This window comes from Pyrus communis, chromosome 6 (genome assembly GCF_041283825.1).
Source record: "Pyrus communis isolate YQ-2024b chromosome 6, ASM4128382v1, whole genome shotgun sequence".
In the NCBI taxonomy this organism is placed as follows: Eukaryota; Viridiplantae; Streptophyta; class Magnoliopsida; order Rosales; family Rosaceae; genus Pyrus; species Pyrus communis.
The window spans coordinates 22,527,047-22,540,754 of NC_142570.1; the positions used below are offsets into that span (position 1 = coordinate 22,527,047).

Genomic DNA, 13,708 nt, shown 5'->3' on the forward strand with positions numbered 1-13,708 from the left:
TTTATTTTGTCTTTCTCTTTCTATAAAAAAAATAAATATAAGACGTTGACGTCGCTTAATCATTACCATTCAAATAGGAGGAGAGGAAAAAAAATAGAGGAGATAAATCCTACTCCGAGATTATTTGGTTTGCATAATCTGGATAGAAAAGATCCGAAGAGGATCTTGTTTCAATTTAGATGTACTAAAACTATTCATTAGAGACAAAAATTGGATACCATTTGAGTTTACGAGAACAAGTCAATAAAAAGATTCAGCATGACTCATGTTTTTTTATAGTACAAACACATGATATGATTTATGAAGTTGATTTGAAAATGATAGCAAACAATAACAATTAACTAGTTCATTGAACATGGCATTCAATTATTTAAATAAAAATGATTAGAAGACTTTTAATCAATATTTTAATGTGTTAATTAGAAATGCGCAACTTGATTAAAGAATCAGCAATACAATGTCAAATACCCACCCTACTGCCTAAATTACCATTAAGCCACTTCAATTGTGGTTTCTCTTTGTAAAACTCCTCTTTAAAACAAAGTAAGAGATTCAAAGTTTAGCTACCAAGACCTTTATTAAATTCGTGATGAAAATTACTAATATGGCCAAAATTGACATAAAAAGGCGGGAAAATACCATGTGGGGTCCACTGTTGATAAGCTAGTCAACGACTCCGAATAGAGTTTGGATAGGCGGGGCCACTCCATATGACTTGGAACTGTAATTGGAGAAATTTTTTTAATGTTTCGGAAAAACAGATGTTATAACATAAATGGTTGGAAACATTTTTTTGAGTAATAGTCTTACTTGTGACATGGAAAAAAAATTTAATGGATTCGATAATGGACTATGACAACATAGGTGAAGTGAGGAACATGTTGAGCTGGTAAGTGACGAAATTTGAGTTTTGGGAGATTAAGTAGGATGCAAGAATGTTGGCGTTGCCCTTCGCTTTGTCAAGTTGAGTTATCTAATTGTACTTTTACAATTTTCTTTTAATTGTACTAACACCAAAAACCATATCTATTGGGCCTATTGGGCTTATTGGGCCCATTTGATTGGGTTTGCGGTAGAAAAGTAGTTTTCTTTGCTGAGTGCCATTCTACTTGTTAGAGGCGCCGCCGCCGCATCCGCCGTCGCTTCTCTCAAACTCTCAAAACTCTCGAACTCTGAAATCTTCATCGTCCCTTACCTCACACTCACTCTGTTGTAAAGTAAGTCCTCATAAATCTCTTTCTCTCTTTCTGTGTGTTGTTTCTCTGCTAATTGGGAATTTGTATTTTGTTTTGATTTTTTTTTTGCAATTTATTTGCATTGTTTTTCGTTACAAGTTCAGATTTTTTTTTCATTTGTTTGAATTAAAATTGTACCATTTCTTACCATAAATTTGCTTAAGCAGCTCAAATAGTCATTAGTATAATTAATTAAATTTGTTAGAAATTATGATGTTCTTTGTTGCAGAGCATATATTCATTTGTATGTCGTTAAATTTGCCAGAGGAAAAAGAAAGTAACAATTTTTCGTTAAATGGGATAAGACGGGGGTGGGGCGGAAACCATGAATCGGTAATGGGAGGGTTTGGGCGGAAACGCCGATTACAGCGTCGGGCACGGTTGTTTTCTGAAATTATGTGAATTGTTTTGTTCTTCTTGGATTAGTAACAAGTAACAACTGCCCTTCAATGGTGTCGTACTTGTTTCATATTGAGAATGTTGAATTTTCAGCTTCGTTGCACGGGGTTTAGTCCTGAGTTTCGCTCTCATAATGAAAGTTATGAACTTATGATTTTTGTGACGAAATTAGTCGTTCATTGTTTTCTGTAAAATAGGTTCATTATGTATGTAGTTGTTTTTGTCTATAAAATTCATGTTATGGTGTTTTTGTATGCTGTCGAATGAGCCGTATGGATACATCTCTTGTTGATGGGGTTCTTATAAACGTTTTAAATCAAATGATGTGCTGTGAAAACCAGGTTTTAAATTATGATTGCGTTGGTTAGGATACTCTTATTTTTGGTGTATGGTAAACCTGGGTAATAACTTTTCTTTTCTTTTCTTTTTTTCTTTTTCAGCAGACCAATAAGTAAACATGGTGCAGTATAACTTCAAGAAGATGACTGTTGTGCCGAATGGGAAGGACTTCATTGACATCATCCTGTCTCGCACTCAGAGGCAGACCCCAACTGTAGTCCACAAGGGTTATGCCATTTCCCGCCTTTGTCAGTTCTATATGTGCAAAGTCAAATATACCCAACAGAATTTTCATGAAAAGCTCTCCACAATCATCGATGAGTTTCCTAGGCTGGATGATATCCACCCTTTCTATGGTGATCTTCTTCATGTTCTCTACAACAAAGACCACTACAAGCTTGCGCTTGGCCAAATCAATACTGCAAGTAAAATTATTGGAAATATTTCTAAAGATTTTGTGAAATTGTTGAAGTATGGTGATTCACTTTACCGATGCAAATGTATCAAGGTCTTGGCCGCATGTGCACAGTTATAAAGAGGATTGGTCCTAGTTTAGCTTACCTGGAACAAATTAGGCAACACATGGCAAGGCTACCTTCAATTGACCCTCATACCAGGACAGTATTGATTTGTGATTATCCAAACGTCGGAAAGAGTTCATTCATTAACAAGATCACAAGGGCTGATGTGGATGTCCAACCCTATGCTTTTACGACTAAGTCACTCTTTGTGGGACACACAGATTATAAAAACCTGAGGTACCAGGTAATTGATACAACAGGGATCTTGGACTGACCATTTGAAGACCGTAACATTATTGAGATGTGCAGCATCACAGCTTTGGCCCACTTGAGAGCTGCGGTGTTGTTCTTCTTGGACATCTCGGGATCTTGTGGGTACAGCATTGCCCAACAAGCAGCTCTTTTTCACAGCATCAAGTCTCTGTTTATGAACAAACCATTGATTATAGTCTGCAACAAGACTGATTTGCTATACCCGAGGAAGACAAGAAGTTGGTCGCGGAGATGAAATCTGAAGCTATGAAGACAGTGATCGGTCAGGGAGGTGAGGCTACAAATGATACAGGGGTACTCTTGGCCATGAGCACTTTGACCGAGGAGGGGGTAATTGCTGAAAGAATGCAGCTTGTGAGAGGTTGTTGAATCAGAGTGTTGAACTGAAGATGAAATCCAAAAAGATAAATGACTGCTTAAATCGTTTTCACATTGCCATGCCAAAGCCTCGTGACAACAAGGAAAGGCCCCCATGCATACCTCAGGCAGCTATAGAAGCTAAGACTAAGCAAGCAACGGAGAAGGAAGAGAGGCATACAGAAAGGGATTTGGAGAATGAGAATGGTGGTGCAGGTGTATACTCTGCCAGTTTGAAGAAGCATTATATCTTAGCTAATGATGAATGGAAAGAGGATGTCATGCCGGAAATTTATGATGGGCACAATGTGTGTGACTTTGTTGATCCTGATATTTTCCATAGGCTTGAGGAGTTGGAACGAGAAGGACTCCGTCATGAAGAGGAGGGTGATGATTTTGAGATGGATGGATTCCAATTGACTCCAGAAGAGCAAAAGACATTGGCTGCAATAAGGAAAAAGAAAAGCTTGCGCTATTCACAACATAGAATGAAGAAAAGCACAGCAGAGAGTCGACCCATTGTACCAAGGAAATTTGACAAGGATAGGGAGTTCACAACAAAGAGAATGGGGAGGCAGCTTTCAAAATTGGCTATTGATCCTACTAGGGCAATTGAACGGGCCAGAAGCAGATCTGTCTCTAGGGGATGGAAGAGGGAGAGATCAGTTGACAGGGGTGATACTGATGGTGGCGATGCTATGGATGTGGATACACCCAACAAGAAGCAGCGTATGTTATCTAGATCTCGTCCAAGGTCTAGATCAAGGCCTCCGACTGAAGTTGCCCCTGGAGAGGGCTTCAAGGACTCTAATCAGAAGGCGAAGGCACTACAGAAGGCCAGGAAATCTAATAAGAATAGAAACAAGGATGCTCGTCGCGGAGAGGCAGATAGGGTCATTCCCACTTTAAAACCAAAGCACTTGTTATCTGGAAAACGCTCAATTGGAAAAACCCAAAGGCGCTAGATTTTTTGAGGTACCTAAGACACATTGCATCACCTTCAATTCAGCTCGTCTTTCTTTTGAGCACTCATTGGAAACAAAAAAAAATTATATAAGATGATTTTCCTTGTTATCAGCCTTAGCTTTAGGCATGCATATGTTTTTCGGACCAGTTGCATTCATCTTTTTTCATCTATTACACGCTTTACACAAATGTTTTTGATGCGGATGTGTGAGAGTAACATTCTCGTAACAACCAGATAGAAGTTTTGGCCTGTCCTCATTATTTTTGATGTTTCTGTTAGTAATCAATGTGCCTTCTCTTCTTCCAGGGTGGTATAGGTTTGCTTTGTATTTTGCACGGTGAGTTGTACTTGCTTCTGCAAAAGAACTCGGTTCTTTGGTTGCTGTTTCGGCTGGGGATTGCGGCCTGCAAGATCATGTAACCAGAAGAGTCTTGGTAGTTTCCCTTTTCTTTTTCTAGATTGTGTTTTTTTTTCTTTAGGCAATTTTGGATCTGAATTCGTTTCGTAGCCTTTTTTTGGTGAAGATTTGGTTTCGTAATTTTGTAGTTTTGACAAACTGCGAAACTTGGCCCGAGTGAAATTGCTGCCCATTTGTGTTATATACCCTTTCAAGTTAAGTTTTGGATGTTAGGCGACCGCCCGTATCTCAGGTCTTGATAGCAACGGGGTTGTGCGCATCACCCCACCTCGGCCACGGGAAGTTGGACTTCTTCCTGGGGAGGCAGATTGATCCCATCCGGATCCACTTTGTGGGAATCTCTAACCATTCATCGTATATCGTGTGGTAAGAAATTATTTGACATTTTTTATTTAAAATTAAATACAGTATCTGACGAAAATTGACCGCACGATGAATGATTAACAGTTAGGATATGGAGATTCCTAACATCCTCACAAAGTGGATCCGAAGAGGATCCTCTTCCCAAATCAAGTCGCCACGTTAAACTTTGTAACTTTCGTGTCCCTCATTTACAAGCAGTTAAGTAGAATTAATTTTATGAAGTTGGGAAAAGCTTTAGTATTAATAGTAGGCTGTTGTTATTCACATACATTTTTTTTTTCCCCTTCTAAACATCATTTTCAATTTTTGGTTGTTGAATCGAAATTAAAGATGATCAAAAGTCATAAATTTAAAGGGGTGGGTGGATTTTGACAAAAAAAAAAAAAAAAAAAAAAAGGTGTGTGAATAACACAACATAAAAGATCTCAAGTATTGACCATACCAAACCCTCAGTTCGATTCTTAAGATTATTTTTCAAAGGATTTTTAACATAAATGGTCTCTGAAATGGACCCTCACCATCAAGATGATCCTTGAAATTGAAAGTCAATCAATGTAGTCTTTGAAAATAGGTGTCACAAATCAATGTGGTTCTTCCGTCACGATTCTGTTAAAAATTCCATTAAGTGCTGATTTGGCACATAAATGGGTCCCACAAGATTTACGAGTTTTATCACAAATGGTCATTGAAATTGACTCACACCATCAAGATGGTTCCTGAAATTGACCCACACCATCAAAATGGTCCCTAAAATTGAAAATCAATGACAGTAGTCCTTGAAAATAGGTGTCGCAAATCAATATGATCTTTCCGCCAAACAGAAATTTTGTGTGATCCATTTATGTGTCACATCAGCACATAACGAAATTTTTGACAGAATTGTGACGGAATGACTATATTGATTTGGGACACTTGCGGGACTACATTGATCGATTTTCAATTTCAGGGATTATTTTGATGTGAGTCAATTTTAAGGACCATTTATGAGAAAAAAAATGAATTATGGAACCTATTTATGTGCCACATCAGCACTTAAATAGAATTTTTAACAGAATTGTAACGAAAAGACCACATTGATTTGCGACACCTATTTTTAAAGACTACATTGATTGATTTTCAATTTCAATGACCATCTTGATGGTGAAGATCAATTTCAAGAACCATTTGTGTTAAAAACCCTTTTTCACATTTTCATATTTTTACACTAATCTAATCCAAATGATGAATATTGGGTTTGACGAATGTCCAGCATTACTACAGTCTATCAAATATTCAATTTTACTTGTAAATGAGGTTTTGAGTTTAAATCTTGTAAAAAGGGAGTTCGATACCAATTTAATTTTTTACTATAAATATATCGTCATAAAAAAAGGTCTGAAGCATACAAGTTAAGAGTGGTTCTCTCTTATTGACATTTGGAATGTTATTATGTTTGATTTACTTTCATCCATAATGCGTGCTACTTATAGAAATATCCTCAATTCCTCATTATCCAAGTTTTTCACAAGTCGATGGATACTACAGAAGGCTTTGTGCCACAGCCACAATCAATATCGTTACCAACACGGACGTGCAAAATCATAAGCTGACTCGGGAACCCTAATGACGTTCTTTGGATCGATCGCTCCAAACTTTAGAAAGCATAATTCCCAAAGACAGGTCTATACAATTACAAACTAATGCTATCGAAATAAAACCTCTTTCGTCATGAAAGCGTATCTCTGGACAATGCTATACATAAGCTTGGAAAGAAAATCTGTGCACATTTGTTGTATTACTATGAAAAACTTAAACGCAGTTCTGCTGATACACATACCGTTATCGTCATAGAATGGATGTAAACTTGTCAGTACCAGGCTCACAACTGACCTGTTCGTATGTCCCCATCAAGACGTTCAGCATTAAGAGTCCCGGGAAGCTCTCTAAAATCTTCATTGAAAATAGAATACGCACTGCAAATTCCAAAGCACAAAATAATATTTATAAGATGCTGAAGAACTTCAGACATTGTTCACTAAGAACGCACAGAGAGCAAAGACGGGAGGGAGTAAGTGCCAGAAGCAGCCAGAAATAGTCGAGAAGTCATTTGGTGAGCATGATAAATTCCAACAGGACAAGGGAGTCTTCAACAAATATGTGAACAATGTTCAGCAAACATCACCAAGCACAACAACAATTTCCCATTTCTTCGCGTTCAACAAGTTCTGAAGTACTCAGGTAATTCCCTCATGCAGGGAGAGAAACTAAAACTACAGTCACTTAATTGTTTTAAGTCTTTTCTATTTTTACACCCCTTCCGAATACATTGCTGTTTATCTTCTTCTTTTGATAGTATTGATGAAAAAGTTGTGATAGTAATGACGAAAAAAGTATTTGAAAATTCATCTTTCACTGTAACCGCAATTTACATGTTAATGGCAAAAATTATATCCACAATAGAATGAATACCTGACATCGCCAGGTTGCCGCTTTCCAAGATTCACGAGGATGACAACAAAACCTGTGGCAAGTATCTGAATGCAGAGCAACACCAAACAAAAACTACATCAGCTATGTTAACTTATTTTTTATTTTCTCTTCAAAAAGGTGGTTTAAAGGGTAGACATGGAACCGCCAGTTTAGTGATATGTGTTTTGAGTCATAAAGAGTAGACGAAGGAAGATGTATTTATAGAAGACTCCGACATCGGATTATAGATTACGAGTTCATAACCTTAGTCCATTCACGTTTTCGGTGGAAGTGGAACAGATCTACCACATTAGCATTTATAACAACAGGAACTAAGAGAAAAGAGGAAACGTACATATAAAGGGCCAATGTCCCATCTGTGGGCAACAGGTGCGAAAATAAACCACATAATGATAATTACCCACATCTTCAGACTGAGAGAGAAAATTGCCATCAAAAGGATATCTATCAATAAAACATAAAAGAGCTTTCTGTCAGTATGTTGTATCCTTTTGGCGGAAAACAAAAAGAAAAAACTTGATGCCTACCAGGGAGCTTCATCTTATCATGTAGAAAACTGTACAATGCCCTCTTCCACGGGCTTGATGACAGCGGAAGCTGAAACTTCTGGAAATACAAAAATCAAGGGAAGACTATTAGTTGATTCACAGTTTATGCAATGGCATTGACATTTCAATGGGATAAGGGGTTCAAGCATACCAGATCTTCATCATCATCGTCATCATCAAATCCATCCCTAAGATGTTTAACTGGCGGCTTTGGTTTGACAGCAACAATTAGGGAATCTAGACAAAAATATATGTTTAATAATTAATTCTAGCCACTCATCAAATGAGCCAAAAACAAGGACTCTTAACTACGAAATTTCTTTTCTCTATCATGCCAAGCTGAAGACCTCACTCAAAATGAAGAAAAGAAGGGCATATGAAAAAATTTTAAGCGACGTAATGCTTGTCAAAACATTAACTGTTTAACTTTCATCCATCAAAATCTGTAATTCAGGTAGCTGATTAAGTCAGAGTGGTCACAGTTTTGCAAAAGTGATACCTATAATATGGAGTTAAACAACCACAAACAACTATATCATAAATACTAAGAGTTTAAACAAATATGTTGTGGAACTCCATACAACTTTTATATCCATGTGAGCAACAAAATCAACCGAAGCTTGAATGTAGGTTGAAACTACCCAACTTAATTAAGGACTGCTTTTGGGGTGGTCCTCCCATTGTGAAATTTCATAATCTGCACCGATAGCCCAAAAGATTTCAAGATCTTCCATGGATTACTATTCTCATTCATATCTGGTGTCCTCTTTATCTAGAAAAGGCATAAATTTAGGCTGGTGCTATCCACACACCTCTTAATACCTCAAACACACCCCTTGTTAATTTATGTCTTTTGATCCTCTCTAATTCATCCGATCCAAAGGCCGATACTTGAGACACATATGGAAGGTAAAAAGGAATATGTGGATAGCACCACCCTAAATTTATTCCAGTTTAATTACAAGAAGGTTTGTAGAATCCTCTCTGATATGCGGCTTATCATTATATTTTCGTGTAGCTTCTCTTTCTAGTTTATTTCATTTCCCGTTCAGATCTTTTCTTTTCTTATCTGTCTTGGTCCAATGCCTTCTAGATGCTTAGATATGTAATTTTTGGTGATTTGGACAATAGAACCATTTTAATTCAAAAAATTAAAAAGTTGGGTGGGGAAATAGGCTCAAATAAAATCAAGTGATAAATACTATGACAAGAACAATACCACCGTCACTGAGTTGTAGGTACACATCTTGCACACTTTTGCTATCATGCAATACATTGCCTCGCAAAATAAGCCTCAGCCTCTCAATTGGTAAGTGGCCATTCTCAGCTATCAATTTTCTCAAATCATGCACCTATTTATGACAAAAAGTCGAAGCACATTAATATGTGACGATGCACACCTTTAAATCTCACACATTTGTGTTATTACCCAACCCATGTCCTTTACTCTAGACTTATAAAGTTAGATGAAACACTAAATATTTTAAAATATTAATACATGCTAAAAAGAATCTCGAGACACATATACAGTGCTGGCAGAGATTATACAGACAGCAGGAAAATACTAAGGTCAGAAGTTCCAGATTAACTACAACTACTTATAGTGTTTGAAAATGTCACAAGGTAAACAGAAAGCAATGTATTCATTGGAGGTTCTATAACACCTTATGTAATGAGCATGCACGCGCACAAACATCTAGAGTTATTACACCAACACCCCTGATATTTAGCAGCGCGTTCACTTCAGGCCCTGTACTTCTGGAATTCTCAGTGCAACTACTTGAGGTTTAACATTGTTGCACACATAGCCCTTTCAAGGAAGCAATCGGGTAGTGGATTTGACAGAATCAATTAAGGACTAAAATACACTTACGGTGTTATAGTCCTAGAAATATGTCATCACGTAACGGGAAAAGGTTGTGGATTGTAATAAATATAGACTTGAACCTTATTGAAGAGTCTAGTTCTTAGAGGCAATAACTAGTGATCTCATACAATCTATCACACAAATTCTTGACCTATCAGCCAATAAGCTTTGGTCCTGTTGCGGTCTCGACTCTCGGGCAAGTAGATACATATAACACCAGTGAATTGGTCATGTCTGACAATCAGTGAATTGCTTGACTTGGCAACTGTTTAAAATCCTCACTTTTCGTCAGAACAATAGGTGTTAATTTCATGGAGGCACACATTCTGCCAAATAATCAAGAATTTGTAATCTGGGTTTTGATCAATTGTGCATGCATAATATGAAATATGAACAGGAATCACATAAAACCAGGTAATTTTCCAAATGCAATCTGAGTCATGCATCCATATCTGACAGATATTGAAAGGGAGGGGGGCAAGAAAGATGAACGTACTGTGATGGATGAGGGGACTTGGAGACGAGAAGGGGGAGCTGGGCCGATGGTTCTCACAACGATCTCCACCTTCTTCTTCTTCTTCTCAAACTCCTCGTCGCCATTGACGATGCTGCTGTTATTCGAAATGGGTATCAGCTCTTCCTCCTCAGTAATCTCGCCCATAACATATCAAGCACCGGCGTCTCCGCCACCAATTCTTTCTTGGGTCTCCGTCAACCGTCGCCAAATTCACAGACACCGACGTCCGGGCTGTTCCAGAATCGAGACGGAGTCCTATCGCAGGGGTCTTTTGTTTTGTGCGTTCTTGTCGGACTCTCACAAGTCACGAGTCAAAACAGAAGCAATGGATCGGGCTTCATTGGTATTGGCTATTGGGTACTGGGATTGTAAAAGGGACCGGGTTCACCCCTCTAGAGTCCAGGCCTTGTTTCATTGGAGAAAATCCTGTATGAGCAGCCTAGCCACGTTACTCGTTCACCTAAATACGGTTCATAACACCGCGTGATGTTTGATGTTAATTATATAAAAACATGAGTATAATGTGAGGCAATGTTCAAAATAAATTCGTCATTCGTGTGGGGTGTATAAGAATGTGAGACGGTGTCTCATATTGGAGGGCAATGTATCATATTGGAGGTTTATCAAACCTTTGTGTGTTTGCTATTAGTCGTGTTTTACGATAGAATCTTAACTATCTTTATTAAGTTTTTTTTTTCTTGTGTCGTAAATGTTTATTTGTAAAAATAAATAAATAAAAAGTACCTAAATCTTCATTACTAGGAAACAAAGTTATCTTGTTTAATTCAAAAAATAAAATAAAAGACTACAAAAAATATTATTACAAAGAAGATCATGAGGACTTTTTAAATCGCAAATAGCAAAATAAATAATGCTAGGAGACTAAAATTTTAAACCAAATTTGCAAATCAAATGATGTGTGATTATAAATGATTTGATTATTAATTAAGTGTCGGTTAACGTGCTTGTTTCTTATTGGTAACACATCAGTTGGTTTAAAAGCTTGATCTCCCTAGCATTATCCATAATCTATTCATCAACATCCACATCATTTGGTTTAAAATTTTGATTTCCCTAACATCACCCTAACAAAATTGTTCATAAGTATTAACTTTCATAAGAAAATTGAAAAAACTAAATACAAGTGTCATTATACTTATGTCCTAAGCTCCCAAAAAACACTGCTACTGTGTTAATTTCCCTATAGTACATTGAAATCGAATAATAGGCATATCTCGATAGTACGTATTTAGAATTTGAATTAAACTCTTGAAATCTACTTCAATAATGACATACTTTAGTTGTAGTCCAACTGCCAAATTTCTCAAGTTTCATAAAATACAATGTATTTTTGAAAAAAGTCGAGGTTTCATTACAAAACCAATTGAGAATATAAGAGATGTAGTTCAATTACTTAAAAACACATGCAATATCCTCAAATGTGAGATTCGTACTCTTAACACGCCCTCTCACATGTAACAAAGTTTTGAGCCTAACAGGACAACAAAAATTAGAGGGCATAGAACACATACAATTTTTTAGCTTTATACATGATATAACCCGCTCGATACCATAAAAAATTTTAGGTTCCACCATGAAACAAATTAGCATATGAGGAGTAACTCAACTACTTACAAGCACATATAAAATTCATTCTTTCCTTGACTTGGGATTCATACTCTCAACACTTTCTCAAATTTCATTTTTCACAATGACGATGAGTACAAGCTAAAAGTTAAAAACAAGTTTACTTGAGTTGAGATTCATAAAATAATAACTAAAAAATAAAAATAAATTAAATTAAACTGGGTCTTTGTTTTTTAAACTTGGGATGAGGCTTTTGTTGCCAACCATTCATCCAAGATAAAACGGCATATCCCAACCGAAGTGTGTCCTTCCCTTCTTTCTTCGATATTAGCCTCTGGTGGTTTGAGATAACCAGACACACAGAGAGAGAGATAGAATTAAGCAGAGAGAGAGAGAGAAGAAATATGGCACTGAGACTGTGGGCTTCTTCAACAGCCAATGCACTTAGAATCTCCACTGCCTCCAAATCCCACCTCTCTCCTGCATTTTCTCTCTCCAGATGCTTTTCTACTGGTACGTAAACTACACACCTTTCTTCAACTTCATATTACATTTGTTTGGTATAACTATAATTATAGAAGGGCCTACCTTTTCACTTATATCAAAGGATGCTGCCAATGCATGCATGATTTTGTTCAACTAGAATTTGAGTGCTATGCAGACTTAGTTTTAGCGAAGTTGACTAGAGCAGTGTGCTCCATCATTTGCAACTTGCATCCAAGTTTGAATCCCCCACCTCGTAGTTTAGATTAATTTAGTGTAAATATAATCATTTGTCAAAGAAAAGAGTGATTTTAGGAGTGCTGTGTATTTGGGGTATTTTAAAATTTTTTGTTGTTGGGAAATTAAATTGAAAAGAATTGTAATGTTGGGGGTTATGTTTGGATATTGCAGTTTTGGATGGATTGAAGTATGCATCTTCACATGAGTGGGTGAAGCATGAAGGCTCTGTGGCAACAATTGGCATAACTGATCATGCTCAGGTTAATATATTAATATACTTATTATATTCATTCCACGGGTCCCTGAACCTTTAATATCGATGTCTTTTGCAATTGGGTTGAAGATCCATTTTATTTTTTAAAATTGTATTGTTTGAGCATTGTAATTATTCTCGTTTCCATAATATTATTTCGATACTTAATAAAATATAATATGATAGAGTATTAGCCCATGGAGTGAGTGATGCAGGTGAAGCTTTGTTTCAGGATCATCTTGGAGAAGTAGTGTTTGTTGAGCTACCAGAAGCTGGTCGCTCAGTCTCTCAAGGAGGCAGCTTTGGAGCTGTGGAAAGTGTCAAAGCAACCAGTGATGTCAATTCCCCAATCTCCGGCGAAGTCGTCGAGGTTAACTCAAAGCTTACTGAATCACCTGGTTTGGTAATTCATCTTCCTTTTTCTTTTTCCTAAACATGCTTATCCTTCTTTCAATATATATTATTGTTCAAATATTTGATCTACCGTGCATGAGTGCATCCATGTTTAGACAAAGTATCGTACGCTTGTTCAAACAATTTGACATGTTATATTGTTAAACTATTAATTTATTTTGGGTATATTTAGATCAATTCGAGCCCATATGAAGGTGGATGGATGATCAAGATCAAGCCCAGCAGTCCATCAGAACTAGAATCCTTGTTGGGACCTAAAGAATACACGAAGTTTTGTGAGGAAGAAGATGCAGCCCATTGAACTAATTGATTTTCAGCTGTTTAAGGTTTAATTAATGTTTGGTGAAGTCGTTAAATATTATTATCAAAGTACTGCAGAATCTAAGTCATAACTCATGTTTCAACCTTCTGCCTACATTTTATGTCAATAAAAGTACTTGTTGAATCAAAACCGAAAA

The 13,708-nt window shown here is 36.8% G+C and overlaps 2 protein-coding genes and 1 pseudogene across 3 annotated transcripts; 2 read left to right on the forward strand and 1 right to left on the reverse strand.

Moving 5' to 3' along the window:
- The first annotated feature begins 1,083 nt into the window (after nt 1-1,083).
- Nucleotides 1,084-4,632, forward strand: LOC137710453 (nucleolar GTP-binding protein 1 pseudogene; annotated as a pseudogene). The gene is made up of 3 exons (XR_015963696.1): nt 1,084-1,217; nt 2,075-4,099; nt 4,398-4,632. The product of XR_015963696.1 is annotated as a nucleolar GTP-binding protein 1 pseudogene (transcript).
- Nucleotides 4,633-6,458: 1,826 nt separating this feature from the next.
- Nucleotides 6,459-10,586, reverse strand: LOC137710452 (ubiquitin family protein). The gene is made up of 7 exons (XM_068449475.2): nt 10,253-10,586; nt 9,109-9,241; nt 8,041-8,126; nt 7,869-7,947; nt 7,676-7,785; nt 7,321-7,385; nt 6,459-6,824 (listed from the first exon to the last, which is right to left on the reverse strand). Exons 1-7 carry the CDS (start codon nt 10,415-10,417, stop codon nt 6,731-6,733), a joined length of 732 nt encoding a protein of 243 aa, XP_068305576.2. The 5' UTR covers nt 10,418-10,586; the 3' UTR covers nt 6,459-6,730.
- Nucleotides 10,587-12,120: 1,534 nt separating this feature from the next.
- LOC137710450 (glycine cleavage system H protein 3, mitochondrial) lies at nt 12,121-13,701 on the forward strand. Its single transcript, XM_068449473.2, has 4 exons — nt 12,121-12,373; nt 12,755-12,843; nt 13,069-13,239; nt 13,423-13,701. The coding sequence occupies exons 1-4, from the start codon at nt 12,265-12,267 to the stop codon at nt 13,549-13,551; spliced, it is 498 nt and encodes a 165-aa protein (XP_068305574.1). The 5' UTR covers nt 12,121-12,264; the 3' UTR covers nt 13,552-13,701.
- Nucleotides 13,702-13,708: the final 7 nt, after the last annotated feature.